This window comes from Peromyscus maniculatus, chromosome 23 (assembly GCF_049852395.1).
Source record: "Peromyscus maniculatus bairdii isolate BWxNUB_F1_BW_parent chromosome 23, HU_Pman_BW_mat_3.1, whole genome shotgun sequence".
NCBI classification, from domain to species: domain Eukaryota; kingdom Metazoa; phylum Chordata; class Mammalia; order Rodentia; family Cricetidae; genus Peromyscus; species Peromyscus maniculatus.
In genome coordinates, this window is record NC_134874.1 from 4974121 (window position 1) to 4990109 (window position 15989).

A 15989-nucleotide genomic window follows, 5' to 3' on the forward strand; every position below is an offset into this window, starting at 1 on the left:
GTGCCTTGTTTGAGAAACATGTGCTTAATTCTCCTCTATCCTAGTCCGTCGGTTTCCGCCCTCCCTCCACTTCCAACCCCCATCCCCACCCCACGCTCGCTCGCCACCACCCTCTCCATCCCCTCCCCACCTCCACCCGGAACTCTGGTCCTTCCTTTCTCCCTGCGTCAAGGACTAGCAACACTTGGTTGCTGTCCCTCCTACCGCGAGGGGGCGCCAGAGCAAAAAACCCCACCACCGCTTCCTTTTCCCGACGAGCGGCGGGTGTCGCGCCGGAGGTGCTTTGGCCCTCGCGGCGCCCCGTCGCCCCGCGCGGGCTGCCCGGCAACCGCCCGGGAAACGGCTGGCGTCTCTGCCGCGGGCGGGCGGGCGGGCGCCGCGGGACTCTCGGATCCGGTGCGCGCGCGCACGCTCGCGCTTAGGCCGGCGGCGACGCTTCTTCGAGAACTTGGGGGGCCGAGAAACACGAGCCCGAGGTTAGGCTGGGCCCGGGGGTCCGGGGTGGGGGCGCCGGGCGGGGGTGCCGCGGGGCCTGTCCACAGGTGCCCGTCCGGTGCTGGGCGTCGTCTCCGGTTATGTTGTTGTTGTTGTTTTGGAGGCAGGTCGGCTTTGAACTCCGGGACCACTCGAGTGGTCTCTTCCTGCTCCGGCCTCCGACGTCCGTCCTTGGGTCTGCAGGGGCCATGCCGCCGAGCCCTGCTTGCCCGTGTAGTTTTCTGCAGAGTGTAAACGTCCTCAGTGGTCCCTCCCAGACTTTTCCGGGCGGTTTCCGTGTCTGTCGTGCCCCCGATGACGGCTGGCCACAGCCCAGGTTTATTTAAATTGATAACGTGCAGCCTTGGCGGCACATCACTGGAAACACGCTGGCATGGGCCTCCTTCTAAAGTTTTGATCGTTCAGTTGTTCCAGGGTGGGAATGTGGACGTCTTAAAAAATCGATCATAAAGGGGGCGGGCGCCCCTCGGAAAGGAGAGGAGACCAGACAAGGAGGGGGAGGGGGTTGTATCCAGCGTTTGCAGCTGGCTCAGTTTCTGCCCACTGATGCCCCTCCCCTTCAGATGGCGCTCCCCACGCTGCCCTCTTACTGGTGCAGCGGGAGACCCCTGGACCAGCAGGTCGCACGCCAGCGCCAGCGAGAGCAGGAGGCCCAGCTTCGCCTGCAGTGGGAAGAGAACAGCCGTTATTTCAGGATTTCGGACATCCACAGCTCCAAACAGGCCGAATGGAGCTCCGAGACCTCCTATCGGCGGAGGCAAGTATCAGTGTGTCCTGCCTGCTGGTTCCTTCCACTAGATAGATGCTCGGGGGATGTGGCCTCAGGGCCTAGGGACCGTGGCTTGTGACAGCTGAGTAATCTACATGGTGATGCTATTTTAGCTGAAAGTTGGGGTGTGTGCGGGGAAAATAACCAGTGAAATAACGTGCATTATGAAAGATAAGATGTATGCAGAGCGGTCGTCTTCTCTGCAGGTGTTTGTGTTTAAATACACCCACCCACCCCCTACTGATATAGAAATGCATAGGAAACTGTGGCCTGGGTTTGACTGACGCACAGTGGGCTCCTTACCTAGCATGCACGCGTACCAGCGTGAGAAGCTGAGGGAGGAGAAGAGGATGAGTCTGGAGGTCCGGCGTGAGAGACTCAGGCAGCTGGTGCTGGAGGAGCAGGACCTGCTGGCCGCTGAGCTGGAGGAGCTGAGGCTGAGCATGAGCCTGCGGGAGCGAAGAATCCGGGCACAGCACCGGGATCTGAAGTCAGCCCGAGAGGAACAAAGGAAACTGGTACCTAGTCTAAACCTGAGGAAGGTCGCATGGTGACGTGGCCGCAGCCTGAACTGAAGGTTCCACCCCTGGGGCTCTTCTCGGCTGAGGTGGTCGGTCAGATGAGATGGCCAGGGGACTCTACAGTCCGTGCGAAAAGCACTCTTTTTTATTTTGGCCCATGACTTTATAGGGTCTCGGGCCATCCTAATGGGGAAGGCCTGGAGTCCTTGCCCGCTGGAGCGCATATCATGTTGGTTCAGGGAGCAGGGAGCGCATGAGGAGGAGGGTTTGGTCTGTAGCCTTCAAAGATACGCTCCGGTGGGGGGCTGCTGCCACCAGCTACTTCCTCACCCCCTGAAGGCACCGCGGCTTCTCTGCATAGTGCCAAAGCTGGGGGGCAATTGTTCTTGCTGTTGGTTTTGTTGTTGGTTTTGAACTGGTCTGTGTCGTCCTGGTTGGCCTGGAACTTTCTCTGTAGACCAGCCTGGCCTCAAAGTGACAGAGATCTGGCTGCCTCTGACCTCCTCATGCTGGGATGAGAGGGGAAGAGCCTGCCTGGCCGAGAGCAAGTATTTAAAATGTAAGCATCAGGAGTAATTCAGATCCGGCTCATAGCAACGATCTGAACCAGATACGGTAAAACGTTAAAGGTCTGTACAGGGTGGGGAGGGCAGCCATGTTTGGTTAGCGCCTTCGGCACATAGTCCGGGTGGTCACAGCGGCGACAGTGCCGTCGCACAGCAGGCAGACCGAGGGTCCAGGAGTTGTTCAACCCATGAAGCTTGGTCTCTCCACGCCCAGCCTGGTGCTGGAGTCGGGGATTTTTTCTTTTTCATTTTCCTCCCTCCCTCCCTCCCTCTCTCTCTTCTCTCTTCTCTCTTTCCTCCTTCTTCCTTCCTTCCTTCCTTCCTTCCTTCTTTTCTTTTTCTGAGACAGGGTTTCTCTGTGTAGTCCCAGCTGGCCTCGAACTCACAGAGATCCGCTTCCACCAACCTCTGTTTCCAAGTGCTGGAATTAAAGGTGCTCCACCACTACCTGGTTAACTTCTGGTTTTCTGCTGTAAGAAGTTGGAGTTAATACCAGCCACAGTGACAGTGGATGAGCTTGCCAGCAAGAATGAGGGGAGACAAAAAGCCAGCACCCACACTTATGCCTTTAGAGGGCGTGTTTGGTGTGTGGTAGCTCCCTTCTCTGCTGAATAAGTCACTGCAAGTGATTCCTCCTCTTCTCTTCAATTCTGTGTCCCATGAAGGTCTGGGAACACTGACCTTTTATCGAGTGGCTGTGGTCATTAGCCTCAGTCTGTGTGTTTCAACTTGCTGTGTACTTGGAAACTCCAAGAAGGGACCCAGCCACAGCATCAGCTCTTCGCTAGTTCTAGGTCCATTCTCCTCTGATGGCCTGTCCCCAGACCTATGAGTGTAAGGAGAGCAGACTTGAGTGGCAGATGGGTTGACACTGCTGAATGGAGAAGGTCATGGCCTGAGCTGACTTCTGCTGTACTTTGTCTACGTGAATGGATTTGAACAGTGACGTCAGGTGTTCTTCTGTGTTTTCTCCATAGATTGCTGAACAACTCTTATATGAACACTGGAAAAAAAACAATCCCAAACTTCGAGAGGTGAGAATTAAGGGCCTTCTATCACTTTGCCTGGGTGGGTGACATTGTGTTTTCAGATTTGTTTGTTTGTTTTAATTTATTTATTATTGTTTTATGTACATTGGTGTTTTGCCTGCATGTATGTCTGTGTGAAGGTGTCAGATCTTGGAGTTACAGACAGTTGTTAGCTGCCATGTGGGTGCTGGGAATTGAACCCCAGGCCTCTGAAAGAGCAGCCAGTGCTCTTAACCGCTGAGCCATCTCTCCAGCCCCTTTTGTTGGTTTTTCGAGACAGTGTTTCTCTGTGTAGCTTTGGCTGTCCTGGAACTCACTCTGTAGACCAGGCTGGCCTCGAACTCACAGAGATCCGCCTGCCTCTGCCTCCTGAGTGCTGGGTTTAAAGGCATGCACCACCACCGCCTGGCTTTTTTTTTTGAATCTGGATTTGTGCTGGGTTGGTACAGAGGAAAAAAGATCACCAGGCAGAAGGCCTGGTCGGACAGGGCTGAACAGTGGCCGCTAACTCTTTGGCCCTGGGGCTCTTCCCAGCAGGCTGCAGAGACAGACCTGGGCGGGTGGGCTCAGGACATCTCTAAGAGCGGTTTCTGAAGGGGAGGAGCATGCAGGCTGCTGGCTTTAGTTCTGCAGTACAGAGTGAAGAAAGGGCCTTCTGGATGGAGGTGCTGAAGAACTGGCCTGTGGGGTGAGAACAGAGCCAGGGGGCTGTAAAGGCCAGGGGGACCACGGTGCCCAAGAGTAGAGTCCTGAAGTGATGGAGCTGGTGAAGTAGACGGGCTAGACCTTGAGCAGCACTGCCTGGCCTCCTTCAGAGGCATTGGACCACTTTAACAGTGTGCAGGGCCACGGCTGCGTCCTGGGGCACCCCCGCACAGCTGCATCCTGGGGAACCCCCGCACAGCTGCATCCTGGGGCACCCCCGCACAGCTGCATCCTGGGGCACCCCTGCACAGCTGCATCCTGGGGTACCCCTGCACAGCTGCATCCTGGGGCACCCCTGCACAGCTGCTTCCTGGGGCACCCCTGCACAGCTGCATCCTGGGGCACCCCTGCACAGCTGCATCCTGGGGCACCCCTGCACAGCTGCATCCCCGCACAGCTGCATCCTGGGGCACCCCTGCACAGCTGCGTCCTGGGGCACCCCCCAGCTGCACCCCTGCACAGCTGCGTCCTGGGGCACCCCCCGCACAGCTGCATCCTGGGGCACCCCTGCACAGCTGCGTCCTGGGCCACGCCCGCACAGCTGCATCCCCGGGCACCCCCACACAGCTGCACCCCTGCACAGCTGCATCCTGGGGCACTCTCTCTGCCAGCATTGTTGGCGTGAGCAGCTGGGCAGGGGTGCTGCTGCTGCTGCTGGGCCCCTGAGGTGAAGGCAGACTGGGGTGGAGGAGACAGGAGTCTGCAGACCTGGGGACAGCGGGAGTGATGTCCTGGTTTCCATCACTGAGCAGACTGGCTGGAGGGTGTTAGGCCTGTTACTGATAGCGTTTATCATTCCAGCAGTGTTTGTAGGAGTTAGGTTCTCTCACTTGAAGTAGCTTCTTAAGTCTGGAAACGGCCAGGAGCAGTTTCCAGGTGAGATGGGATCAGCCGGTAAAGGTGTTTGCTGCCAAACCTGGTGACCAGAGTTTCACCCCAGGACCAACATGGTGGACGGAGAGAACCAACTCCCACAAGTTGTCCTCTGACAGGCACACGCACACACACGCGCATATGCACAAAATGTAAAAAATAAGAAACCTGGGTGGGATGGTTCACTTTTTTTTGTTTGTTTGTTTGTTTTGTTTTGTTTTGAGACAGGGTCTTACTATGTAGCCCAGGCTGACCTTGAACTCACAGAGATCCACCTGCCTCTGCTTCCTAAGTTCTGGGGTTAAAGGCTCTGCACGACACCATCCACCAGGCTCTGGTTCACTCCTTTAATCTCAGCACTGGGGAGGCAGAGGCAGACGGGTCTCTGCGTTCAAGGACAGCCTGGTCTAAAGCTGCTCCTTTGTAATGGAAGTTTTGGTGAGCCGAGCTTGGGGCTGGCTCTGTTTCTTACCCAGCTGTCTCCTGAGCTCTCCTTTCAAATCTCAGTTCCTTTTCCGAGTCTGCTGAGAAATGCTTCCTGCTTACCTGGGGCTCCAGGAGCGAGCTTTGGCCCTTCTGTTCAAGGTGTGAACTGGGCTTAGAAGCGGCTGGTCCTTTGGTTTCCTACCTGCTGAGTGTTCAGATTGGTTTTGTTGCTGATTTTATGGATTATTGTGTGCGAGGTGTGAGGGGTACAAGTGTGCCGTGGTGACTGTGGAGGTCAGAGGACAACTTTTTTGAGTCATTCCCCCCCCCCCCCCCCCCCGCTGAGGCAGGGTTTATCTTGTTTATGCCGCTTGGCCGAGCACTCCAAGCTAGCTGGCCCTCAAGCATCTGGGTTTCTAGGCAGTTCTCCGTTTCTGCCTCCCATCTTAGTACAGAGGTGCTGGGACCACACACGCATGCCACCACATCCTGCTTTTTCCACAGGTGGCTCCAGAGGCTGAGCTCGGGTTTGCAGGCTGCGCCCTCACTCACAGTGTTCTCGTTGGGGTTGCCTTACACTCCAAGTTCACAGAGAGAGTCATGGTCAGGTTCCAGCAGACGGCACAGACAGGAGCACGTCACCTCAGTCTCACACAGCCCACCGGGAAGTTAATCTTCTCTCTTTCTCACCCTCAGATTGAGTTGGACCTTCACAAGAAGCACGTGATCGATTCCTGGGCAACACAGAAAGAAGAGAAAAAACAGGTGTGTGATGGGTGCCCCTTGCATGCTGTGCCGTGGCTCCTCCCCCCCTCACTGTGTCTTGTTTCTGCTCTTGGCTGGATGAGCAGGCACATGCAGCCTGAACGTTAGCTTTGTGTGTGCCTACATGCATGTTCATGCATGTGACTGTGGATACAGGTGTGTGCATGCAGGTGTGCGTGTGTATGCAGGTATGCACATGGGTGTGTGTCTGCAAGTGTGTGTGTCTGCAACTGTGTGTGTGTGTGTGTGTGTGTGTGTGTGTGTGTGTACATGGGTGGGTGGGTTTACAGGTGTGGGTGGGTGTGTGCAGGTGTGTGCATGGGTGTGTGTGTGTGTGTGTGTGTGTGTGTGTGTGTACATGGGTGGGTGGGTGTATGCATGCAGGTGTGGGTAGGTATGTAGGTGTGTGTGCGTGCATGTGGCAGTCAGTGCATAACCTCAGGTGATGGTCCTCAGGAGCCAGCCACCTTATTTTGAGATGGGGCCTCTCAGTGGCCTGTAGCTTTCCCAAGTAGACTACTGGGGACCTATAGGGACTCAGCAGTTTCCACTTTCCGGGATTGAGCTGTAAGCATGTGTCACTTTGGCTGCTTTTTTTAATTAAAAAATTTAGAAAAGTTTTTTTTTCTGTGTATGGGTGTTTTGCCTGCTCTGTCTGTATACTTCAAGCATGTCTGGTGCCTGTGGAGGCAGGAACAGGGTGTTGAATCCTCTGGAACTGGAATTATAGACAGCTGTGACTGCCACGTAGATTCTGGGAATTGAACCCAGGTCCTCTGGAAGAGTAGCCACGGTGTTCTTAACTGTGGAGCCATCTCTCCAGCGCCAAGTTTTCACTTGTATTTACTTTTTTTTTAAATGTGTTTGAGTGTGTGCCACGTGTGTACTGGTATCTGAGAGGCCAGATGAGAGCATCAGGTCGCTGGGAGGTGGAGTTCCAGGTGACCGGGATGCCTGATGCCGGTGCTTGGGAACTGAACTCTGCTCGTCCCCTGGCAGAGCAGAGAAGTCCCTACTGCCGAGCCGTCTCTCTGGCCACAGCATCATAAACCTGCGTCCCAGGCGCTCAGCCCTGGGTCATCGCAGCCCCTCTGGGGATGAGTCCACAGCACGCACGGGTCACTTTGCGTTCATTGTGTTCTCTTGTGGAGGGGAGAGAGCCTGACGTGGAGAGCTCTAGGTCCCTGCTGGGGAAGGGGCTCCAGGCGGAGCTTCCCTGGGCCCTGCGGCCGGCTGGCTGTGTGTTGAGAGTGTTGCCCTCTGGTAGCAAGAAGCCACGGAACAGCAGGAGAAGAAGCGGTTTGAAAACGAGTATGAAGCAGCGCGCAGGGAGGCGATGGACCGGCTGAGAGCGGAGGCGGAGCGGAGGCAGCAGGAAGACAAACTGCAGGCTGAGGCGCTGTGCCAGCAGATGGAGGAGCTCAAGCAGAAGGAGATGGAGGTGAGGGGGAGCCCTCCAGGCCCGAGGCAGCCATTCCGAGGCCAGCGGGGTGGGGGTTCCATGGACGGGTCCCCGTTCTCAGAGCTGGGTGCTCCCCTCTCGTGGGTGCTCCGCCCCAGCTCTGCTGTGCTCCCCCACGTGTGCTCAGACCTCGGGACGTTAACGGTCTAGAGACACACCTGTGCACTGGGATCCCGGGTTTTCCGGTGGGACATGCTCCAGCACACTGTTCCACTAGTAGCAGGTTTGGGTCTCAGGGTGTGAGCCATGTGGTGGTCCAGGAGGCTGTCTTCGAGAACACTGGCTTCCTGAGAGGACTGAGTCTCTGTCCAGATGGAGAGAGGCTTCGCCTCTTTGGTCTCTGTCCGTTTCCCTTTTCCCTAGCCCCATAGTTTCAGTAGCTAGAAATTGAGTGCCTCTCGCTAATTCTAGATACCAGGAGATAGGGCCTGAGCAAGGCTTCTTCTGTGTTGGCTGAGGAAACAGAAGTTAAGTCAGAGCAGGTGTGGGCCAGCTCAGGGAGTCAGTCTCTCGGGCTGGGCCAGGCTTGTAGGAATAGTTCAGTTGAGGTGGGACTCAATCCCATGGAGGAGGCCAGGCTGTGCTCATGTGGAGCCCGCCAGAGACGGAGATGACGCGTGAGGACAGTGATTGCCCATCTTACCGGGTTCCCGATGTCACCGCAGGCAACCAAGCTGAAGAAGGAGCAGGAGAACCTGCTGAAGCAACGCTGGGAGCTGGAGAAGCTGGAGGAGGAGAGGAAGCAGATGGCCGCCCTCCGGCGCAAGGCGGAGCTGGGGTGGGTGGGAAGCCTCTTGCCCTCTCAGACTCCCATGGGGTCTCCCCAGAACCAGAGGGGGTGTGGCCTGTGTGGAGCAGTTGTTGGTCCTGTGGCCCTGAAGCCGCTTGCTCCCCATCTTTAGGCGTTTCCTGAGACATCAGTACAATGCGCAGCTGCACAGGCGGACCCAGCAGATCCAGGAGGAGCTGGTGAGTGAGCCCACATCCCATCCCGGCAGTTTCCATCCTTTGGAAATGGTATTTTCACCGCTCAGGACCTGAGTGCATCCTCAGGAGAATTAAAACACAAAGGGGAGCAGAGAGATGCCGGTGGACGGTACAGAGGAGCCGAGGAATTGGCAGGTGTGGGGTTACACTTGACAAAGCTGTCAGTGCTGTTCTGTACCTGAACTGTGAGGGCTCGGGGCAGCTCCACGGCAGACTCCATTGGTACTGGTTTTTGGTTCTTCGTTTTGGAGACTCACAGGGTCTCACTGTGTGGCCCTGGCAGGCCAGGAATAGCTGTGAGGCCACCAGGCTGGCCTCAGATTCACAGGGATCCATCTGCTTCTGCTTCTCAAGCGCTGGGATTAAAGCCATGCACCACCACACCTAGTTCTTAGGTATTCATTTAGAAAAATAATAAATTTTGGGGGCTGGAGAGGTGGCCCAGTGGTTAAGGTCACTTGTTGCTCTTGCAGAGGACCTGGGTTTGGTTCCTAGCAGCCACAGGGTGCTAAAGGGACCTGACGTCCTCTTCTGACCTCTGTAAGCAGCAGGCACACATGTGGTGCACACAGATGCAGTCAGAACACTCAACGCATAGAAAGGAAATTTAAGCTGTATTATTGTTTGCAGGGGAGGGCATGCATGTGCCACAGTGTGCACATGAAGGTCAGGGGTCAACTTTCGGGGGCAGTTTGTCCCTCCTTCTGTGAGTTTTGGGGATTGAACTCAGGTTGTCAGGTTTATGTGGCAAATGCTTCCCCCTCGGAGCCATCTCTCGGCCCATTCCTTAGGTATTCTTGATGGGAAAAACGATGCCAGTGATGCGGGTGTGAATGGGCCTTAACGAGCAGTGCAGTGTCTACAGCGGACCTTTGTGGTTACCCAGAAGCAGTCCAGCCCCTTCCCTCTGTCCTGAGAATGCTTCAGGCCCTACATGGCCGTGTCTGGGACACACAGAAGGGGCTGTGTAGGGAGGTGGGCTCCTCTGTCTGACCTCCACGCCCCCCCCTCTAGGAGGCAGACGGGCGGATCCTGCAGGCGCTCCTGGAGAAGGAAGGCGAACTGCAGCGTGTCGAGCTGGCCAGGCGGGAGCAGGCCCTGGCCGATGCAGCCTGGATGAAGCAGGTCATCGAGGAGCAGCTGCAGCTCGAGAAAGCTCGGGAGGCAGAGCTGCAGCTGCTGCTGAGGTGAGGGGCAGCTGCTGGCCTCTGCTCTGGTTCTGTGAGGTGCCCTCAGGTCACTGGGCAGGCCACTTTTGTTCCGAAACATCTGTCCTTGTAACTCATCATCCCTAGGGACCATGTCTTTGCTAGTAGGTTGGGGTAGTGACCTCACGTTATTCACGGTGGAAGTCATTATGGTTCAGAGTAATAATGCGTTCACCTAAAGTCTTTAAACCACGTGACGAGACTGTTCCCATCAGTTTAATTTTTCTAAGCTCCGTAAAAACCAGCCTGGATCCCAATGTGCTCCTGAAGACAGTCCCACCATGTTGCCTTGGCTGGTCCCCGCTCCTGAGCTCCTCAGGGCCCAGGGGCTTAGGACTGCTGGCCTATGCGCCCAGCTTTGGGGCCTAAAAGTCCAGCTCACAGATGGAAATAGCCAAATAACAGGCAATCCATACTGATATGCAGACACGGTGATTGGTCCCCGACATTCAGCCTAGTGGTGGGTACATGACTTGGGGAGACCCCAGGAGGTGGCTAGCTGCTGCCAGGTGAGCTGGCAGCCATCCTGGGAGGGTGGTGGTCGGCCCAGGTTAGTGCTCTCACCCTTCCCATCTCTGGTCCTGATGGTTTTATTTACCTTAGTGCTAAATGGCTGTGGTACTTTTTTTTTTTTTTTAATTTAAGGAGATGAAGTATTAAATGATGACCTAAAATGCTACCGGAGTGCTGTCCTTAGCCGTCATCGTTGGAGAGCTGGTGTGGATGGGCGTGTCTAGAGCAGGGCAGCTGTGTGTGCCCGCTCTGCCGTCCATCCCTGCCTTTGGTGGTGGCGCACAACCTCTGTGTCCCCTTTGTGTTTGTCCAGGGAGGAGGCCAAGGAGATGTGGGAAAGGAGAGAAGCGGAGTGGGCTCGAGAGCAGAGTGCGAGGGACAGACTGATGAACGAGGTAATTCCAGACATGGGGACTGATGAGTGAGGTGATTCCAGACATGGGGACTTGGACGGCCGTTGGTCCCACGGGGATGGGCAGCCCCACCAACTTGCCTGCTCTGGTTGTCCTTTTTTTTTTTTTTTTCCTCCCGAGGCAGGGTTTCTGTGTAGCTTTGTGCCTTTCCTGGGACTCACTTGGTAGCCCAGACTGGCCTCGAACTCACAGAGATCCGCCTGGCTCTGCCTCCCGAGTGCTGGGATTAAAGGCGGGCGCCACCACCGCCCGGCTCTGGTTGTCTTAAGTAGCGTTGAAGTCACTGTGTAAGTAGCACAGGATTACTAAAAGGATCGCAACGTACAGAAAGAACATGCAGGAAGTCCCCAGTCCTCTCCCCCACAGCCTCCTGCTGCTCTGTGTCCTGGCCCCAGTGCACGGCTTCTTAGCTACACACGGTTTTCCCCAACGTGCTGTTTATTGATTCCGAGCATTCTCGCTAGCACACCTCAGCTCCTTATCCGTGACCACCACACGGCTGCAGCCCGCCCTTCCTCCTCCTCGAGTGGGTATTCTCGGAGGCACCTTCATGAAGGAGTCCGTGTCCCCCGGGGCCAGCAGCCAGCAGAGGAGCCGCATGTGAGGGGTGCAGGGACCTGGCGGGAGGTCCTTGTCAGGTCCTTGTCCTGCACAGACAGCTGTGCTGAGGCGGGCTGGAACGGTGAGCCCCATGTTTGGAAATCAGGCCACGCTGGCTGGTCGGTTGGTGCTCACTTGTGTGTAGCAGATTCCCTGTGGGTTTCGAACTTCCTCACTTCAGTTTCCCCCTGGTGGTGGCCACTTTATGTCCCCCTCCTGACGGTGCAGGCGTTAGGCATGTCTTGTGGCTTCTTGGTTCCTTGGCTGGGGTTGGGACATCTCAGTGCTCTGGGCCAAGGTCCAAGTTCGAAACAGCAGCAGGTGTTTGTTGCTTGGAGCCATCGAGGATGCGTGACTGCGTCCTGGCGGCCTGTGGAGAGGCCTCCCCAGTGTTTCCCCCATGACACTGCTGTGTCCTGTAGGTTGGTGTCTTAGCCAGGGTGTCTAGTGCTGTGATAAGACACATGACCTAAAGCAGCTTGGACAGGAAAGGGTTATTGAGACTTAAAGCTCTCAGGTCACAGTCTATCACCAAAGGAAGTCAGGGCAGAACCTGGAGGCGGGAGCTGAAGCAGAGGCCATGGAGGGTGCTGCTCACTGGCTTGTTCCTCATGACTGGCTTAGCCTGCTTTCCTGTACAACTTAGGACCATCTGCCCAGGGCTAGCACCGCCCACAGTGGGCTGGGCTCTTCCATGTCAATCATTAACCAGGAAAATCCCCCTCTGACTTGCCAACCCATGGAGGCATTTTCAACTGATCGTGGAGCATTGGAAACGGAACTCATCAGGGCGGGTGGCATGGCTGGGAAGGGCAGTGGCCCACTGGGCCTGTGGTTCGGTCTGCTGCCCGTGTGTGAGGATTAGGCTGGATTGGTACCCTGTGGCTGCGGCCCATGTGAAGCTTAGAACGGGTGTCTTAGACTGAAATGCAAACCTTCTTTTCCCCTTGGCCAGGTTCTCATGGGGAGGCAGCAGCAGATACAAGAAAAGATCGAACAGAACCGGAGGGCACAAGAGGAAACCCTAAAACACAGGGAAAAACTCATCCAGAGTCTGGAGGAGGCAAAGCAGTCAGCTCAGCGTGCAAAGGAGGAGAGAGAGGAGCTGAAGTCAGCCAGGAAGCAGGAGCTGGAAGCCCAGGTGGGCGCCGAGGGCCAGGGCAGCCTCTGTAGGTCAGGGCCTGGAGGCAGCAGGCTCTGCAGGGTTCTCGGGACACTGAAGAACAGAGCTCAGAGTTCCATGACTCAGTTCCTTTCCTCATTCATATCTAAATCCCTTTTGGTTTCTGTAGCAGCCCTGACACTTCAAAAGAATTATGTGCATGCGTGTGTCTGAATATGGGTTTGTGTACTTGTGTGCAGTGCCCAACGAGGCCAGTAGAGGGCACTAGATCTCTTGGCGCTAAGTCACAGGCACGAGAGCCACTCACCGGCGGTTGCTGGGAACTGAACTTGGCTCCTCTGGGAGAGCAGTTTGTCCTCCCAACTGCTGAGCCATGGCTCCGTGGCACAGGCTCCATTCTGGTTCCTTAGTCTCTGTGGGGACCACGCTGATGTCACGGTTACTTTTTTCTCCTCCATTGTTCTCCAAACACATGGCTGCACCCAGAGCTTTCACAAGGTCCACAGCGCCATCTCCATGGTCTCAGGTTCCCATCCTGGCTGCTGGCATTTGCCTCCTGGCTCAGAGGCAGGGCTCTGCCCCACGGGTCTGGTCTCTGGTGACTCTGTTCTTGGTGTTCAGGTTGCGGAGCGCCAGCTCCAGGCGTGGGAAGCAGCCCAGCAGGCGGAGGCGGAAGAGGAGGAGGTCCAGCGGGCAGAACGGCTCTCGGATGCCCTGTTGCAGCAGGAGGCGAAGGCCATGGCTGAGGAGGGCTACCGGCCCAAGGTAGGCACTTGCCAGGTGACTGGCCGCCGCAGCCCCATCCTGGGCTCTCTTGTCCCTCCCTGTGTCTGTCTGTGCGGCTGCTGACGGCCTCAGTGCAGAGGCCTTTCCTTGATTGGACCTCAAGTGGCCGGAGTGGTTTTGCTCTGGTTCCCGCCGCTTCAGGCTTTGCAAAGACGGAAAGCCTGACTGCTGATGTTGCACCTGAAGAATGAAGGCCATAGCTAGTGAGAGGTGACCGTGGGACCAGGTGGAGCCAGGTGACCGGGACCTACTTCTCTGTGCCGCCCCCCTTTTCCTCTGCTCTTCATCTCTCTGTGCTCCTTATGTGGTGCTCTTGAGTGACTTGTGTGAGCCCTGAGCAGGGCACCATGGAGGCTGTCGTGCCTGTTGGGAGGGACCTGCTGACTAGGCTCTCTGCAGCAGCTAGAGGGACTCAGGCCACCTGGCTCCTTGCATTCTGAGGGGTGTGTGCTGGAGAGAGGGCTGACGGCTTCCCTGTAGAGAGCCAGGGGCCGGGGTGGACTAAGACTTCAGAGTCAGACCAGGCAGAGGGCTCCGAGTACAGGAGACAGCGTTTCCAAAGTCACTGGAGCATGCATCAGGGTGCCGGGGCCAGGGCTTCACAGATCACCCAGAGTGTCTCAGGGCCAGTCACAGAGTGCCTCACTCGTGGCTCAGAGTCAGGGCTTTCTCAGCTGCAAGTGAAAAGTCACTCGTGTGCTCCTACTAGAGCGAGAGGTCAGTTCCCAGAGTTCCAGACTGCTGACCCGATTAATCATTTGCTTGCTTTCTCAGCCTTATGGACACCCCAGAATTGCCTGGGACTGACGTTGAGCACAGAGGAGCATGCCGGACTTGATAGACAGCTCCAGACATCTGCACAGTGCTTGTTCTGGCCAGGGCTCAGGGCGCTGCTGGGTAGTTTGGCCATGGCAGGACATCGTGGTCCAGCGGAATGTGAAGATGCCATAGGTGTGCAGCGCCCGGTGAGAGCCTCCCCTGCCTTCCTCACCCCGACCCACGTTTGCAGCACTGTCCAGAGGTCATCCATGCTTTCTGCATAGACTTCAGAGCTACCGAGAACAAGTTGTATTCCCAGCACAGGATATGTAGGTTCCCTGTACATGTCAGCTCTAGGGAGGACCAGTCACAGAGAGGAAGGACCTTTCGGGTTTTAAAGTTGCCATTTAATAAGTTATTCTATTGAAGGCAGACTCGCAGGGTCTTGGTGTAGTTATTTCAGGTCATTAGCTGCGTAGCCCCAAAGGAAGAGCCCGGCAGTCTGGGCTTCATCTGCCGTGCGTTCTGCAAAGACCCGGCAAAGGAGCTCCTTGTTCTGCAGTGTTGTGAGAATTCCCATGGGGGGCCGGGGCGTAGTTCAGTGTGGAACGCTTCCCTAGAACCTGTCTGGTCCTCATCCCAGCCCCAGCCCCACCAAGAAGAAAAGAAGCCCATAGAGCATTAGAACACATGTCGTCAAGGGCACCTGGCTGGCTAGCCTAGTAAAGGCAGGGGCGTGACTAGGACCTCCAGAGTCCAGGGCAGGCCTGTGTGCAGCCCTGTGGGAATTATGTGCCCAGAGGAGCATGCGACCCTGGAGAAATGGAATCAATCACAGCTGACCCCATTTCCCCCACTGTTGGATCCCGTGTGACACAGGCCCGACTCACCTCTGCCCACAGCTGTGGCTCCTTGCAGCAACAGTTGTTAGGTTTATGACTTGTACTTTCCCACGCCCTTCCTCTGGGGTTCCGCACCCCAGTAAACTCCAGCCAGTTGTAGGGTCTCGTCTCTGGTTATGGAAACCCAGAGCTTATGAGACAGCCCAGGTCTGTGGGCCACGTCCCTTTCCTCCTCCGCTGTGGAACCCCAGCCCAGCCTCTGCACTTCCCACTGGAGCTCTCGGATGTGGTCCCCGAGCAGCATTTCCATTAGGCACTTTTCAGATGCTCACTAACGTGAAGGAAAGCTCAGGCTGTCACTGCTGCCGGTGGGTGCTGGGCAGGTTGATGCGGACAGCCCACATCACGGGTCTTCCACTGGTCACATCGCACAGGTTACTCTCACTTCTCTTGTGAACATGGTTCTCTCTCCCCTCCTGTTTTCCGAGACAGGGTTTCTCTGTGTAGCCCTGCCTGTCCTGGAACTCTGTAGACCAGGCTGGCCTCGAACTCAGAGATCACCTGCCTCTGCCTCCTGAGTACTGGCATTAAAGGTGTGCGGCACTCTGCCCACATGGCTTTTCCCTCTTATTTCTCCCGGAACCACAGAAAATCACTAGTGGTTGCACACTGCTCCAGGGCAGAACCCGGTGGACAGACACTGCACACAGGTATCGAAGGTTTACTGGACAAGCATTGTTTTTCTGGCATTAAAATGATGTCCCACTAGTTCTCTGTTTTCTCATCGTGTGTGTGTTCATGTGTGTGCGTGTGTATACACGCATGCTTTTGTGTGATGGTGTGTGTGGTGGTGTGCACATGGGATTAGAGGACAGTTGTGTACATTCCCTTCTCCCTTCATGAAGGCCCCAGGAATTGAACTAGGGTCATCAGGCTTGTGTGGCAAGTGCCTTGAACTGCTGACCCGTCTCTCTGGCCTCTGGTTTGAAATGTTTGGAACACTTCCTCTACAAACGGAGTCAAGACGCTCTTTCTAAAGTCAGCGCTGTCATGTTCTTGTAAGAGCTCACGCCTCCAGCTGCCTCTGTGTGTGTGTGTGCAGTCACCGAGGGCAGCAGTGTGCTGTGGGGAGCGTGTGGCTTCATCAC

At 56.1% G+C, this 15989-nt stretch overlaps 1 protein-coding gene across 1 annotated transcript; it reads left to right on the top strand.

The window, feature by feature from the left end:
- The first annotated feature begins 333 nt into the window (after positions 1-333).
- On the top strand, positions 334-15609 carry Tchp (trichoplein keratin filament binding). Its single transcript, XM_006993936.4, has 13 exons — positions 334-476; positions 1059-1252; positions 1572-1782; positions 3329-3385; positions 6080-6148; positions 7416-7589; positions 8276-8388; positions 8513-8579; positions 9612-9784; positions 10632-10713; positions 12287-12472; positions 13076-13219; positions 14015-15609. The coding sequence occupies exons 2-13, from the start codon at positions 1059-1061 to the stop codon at positions 14045-14047; spliced, it is 1503 nt and encodes a 500-aa protein (XP_006993998.1). The 5' UTR covers positions 334-476; the 3' UTR covers positions 14048-15609.
- The last annotated feature ends 380 nt before the right edge of the window (positions 15610-15989 follow it).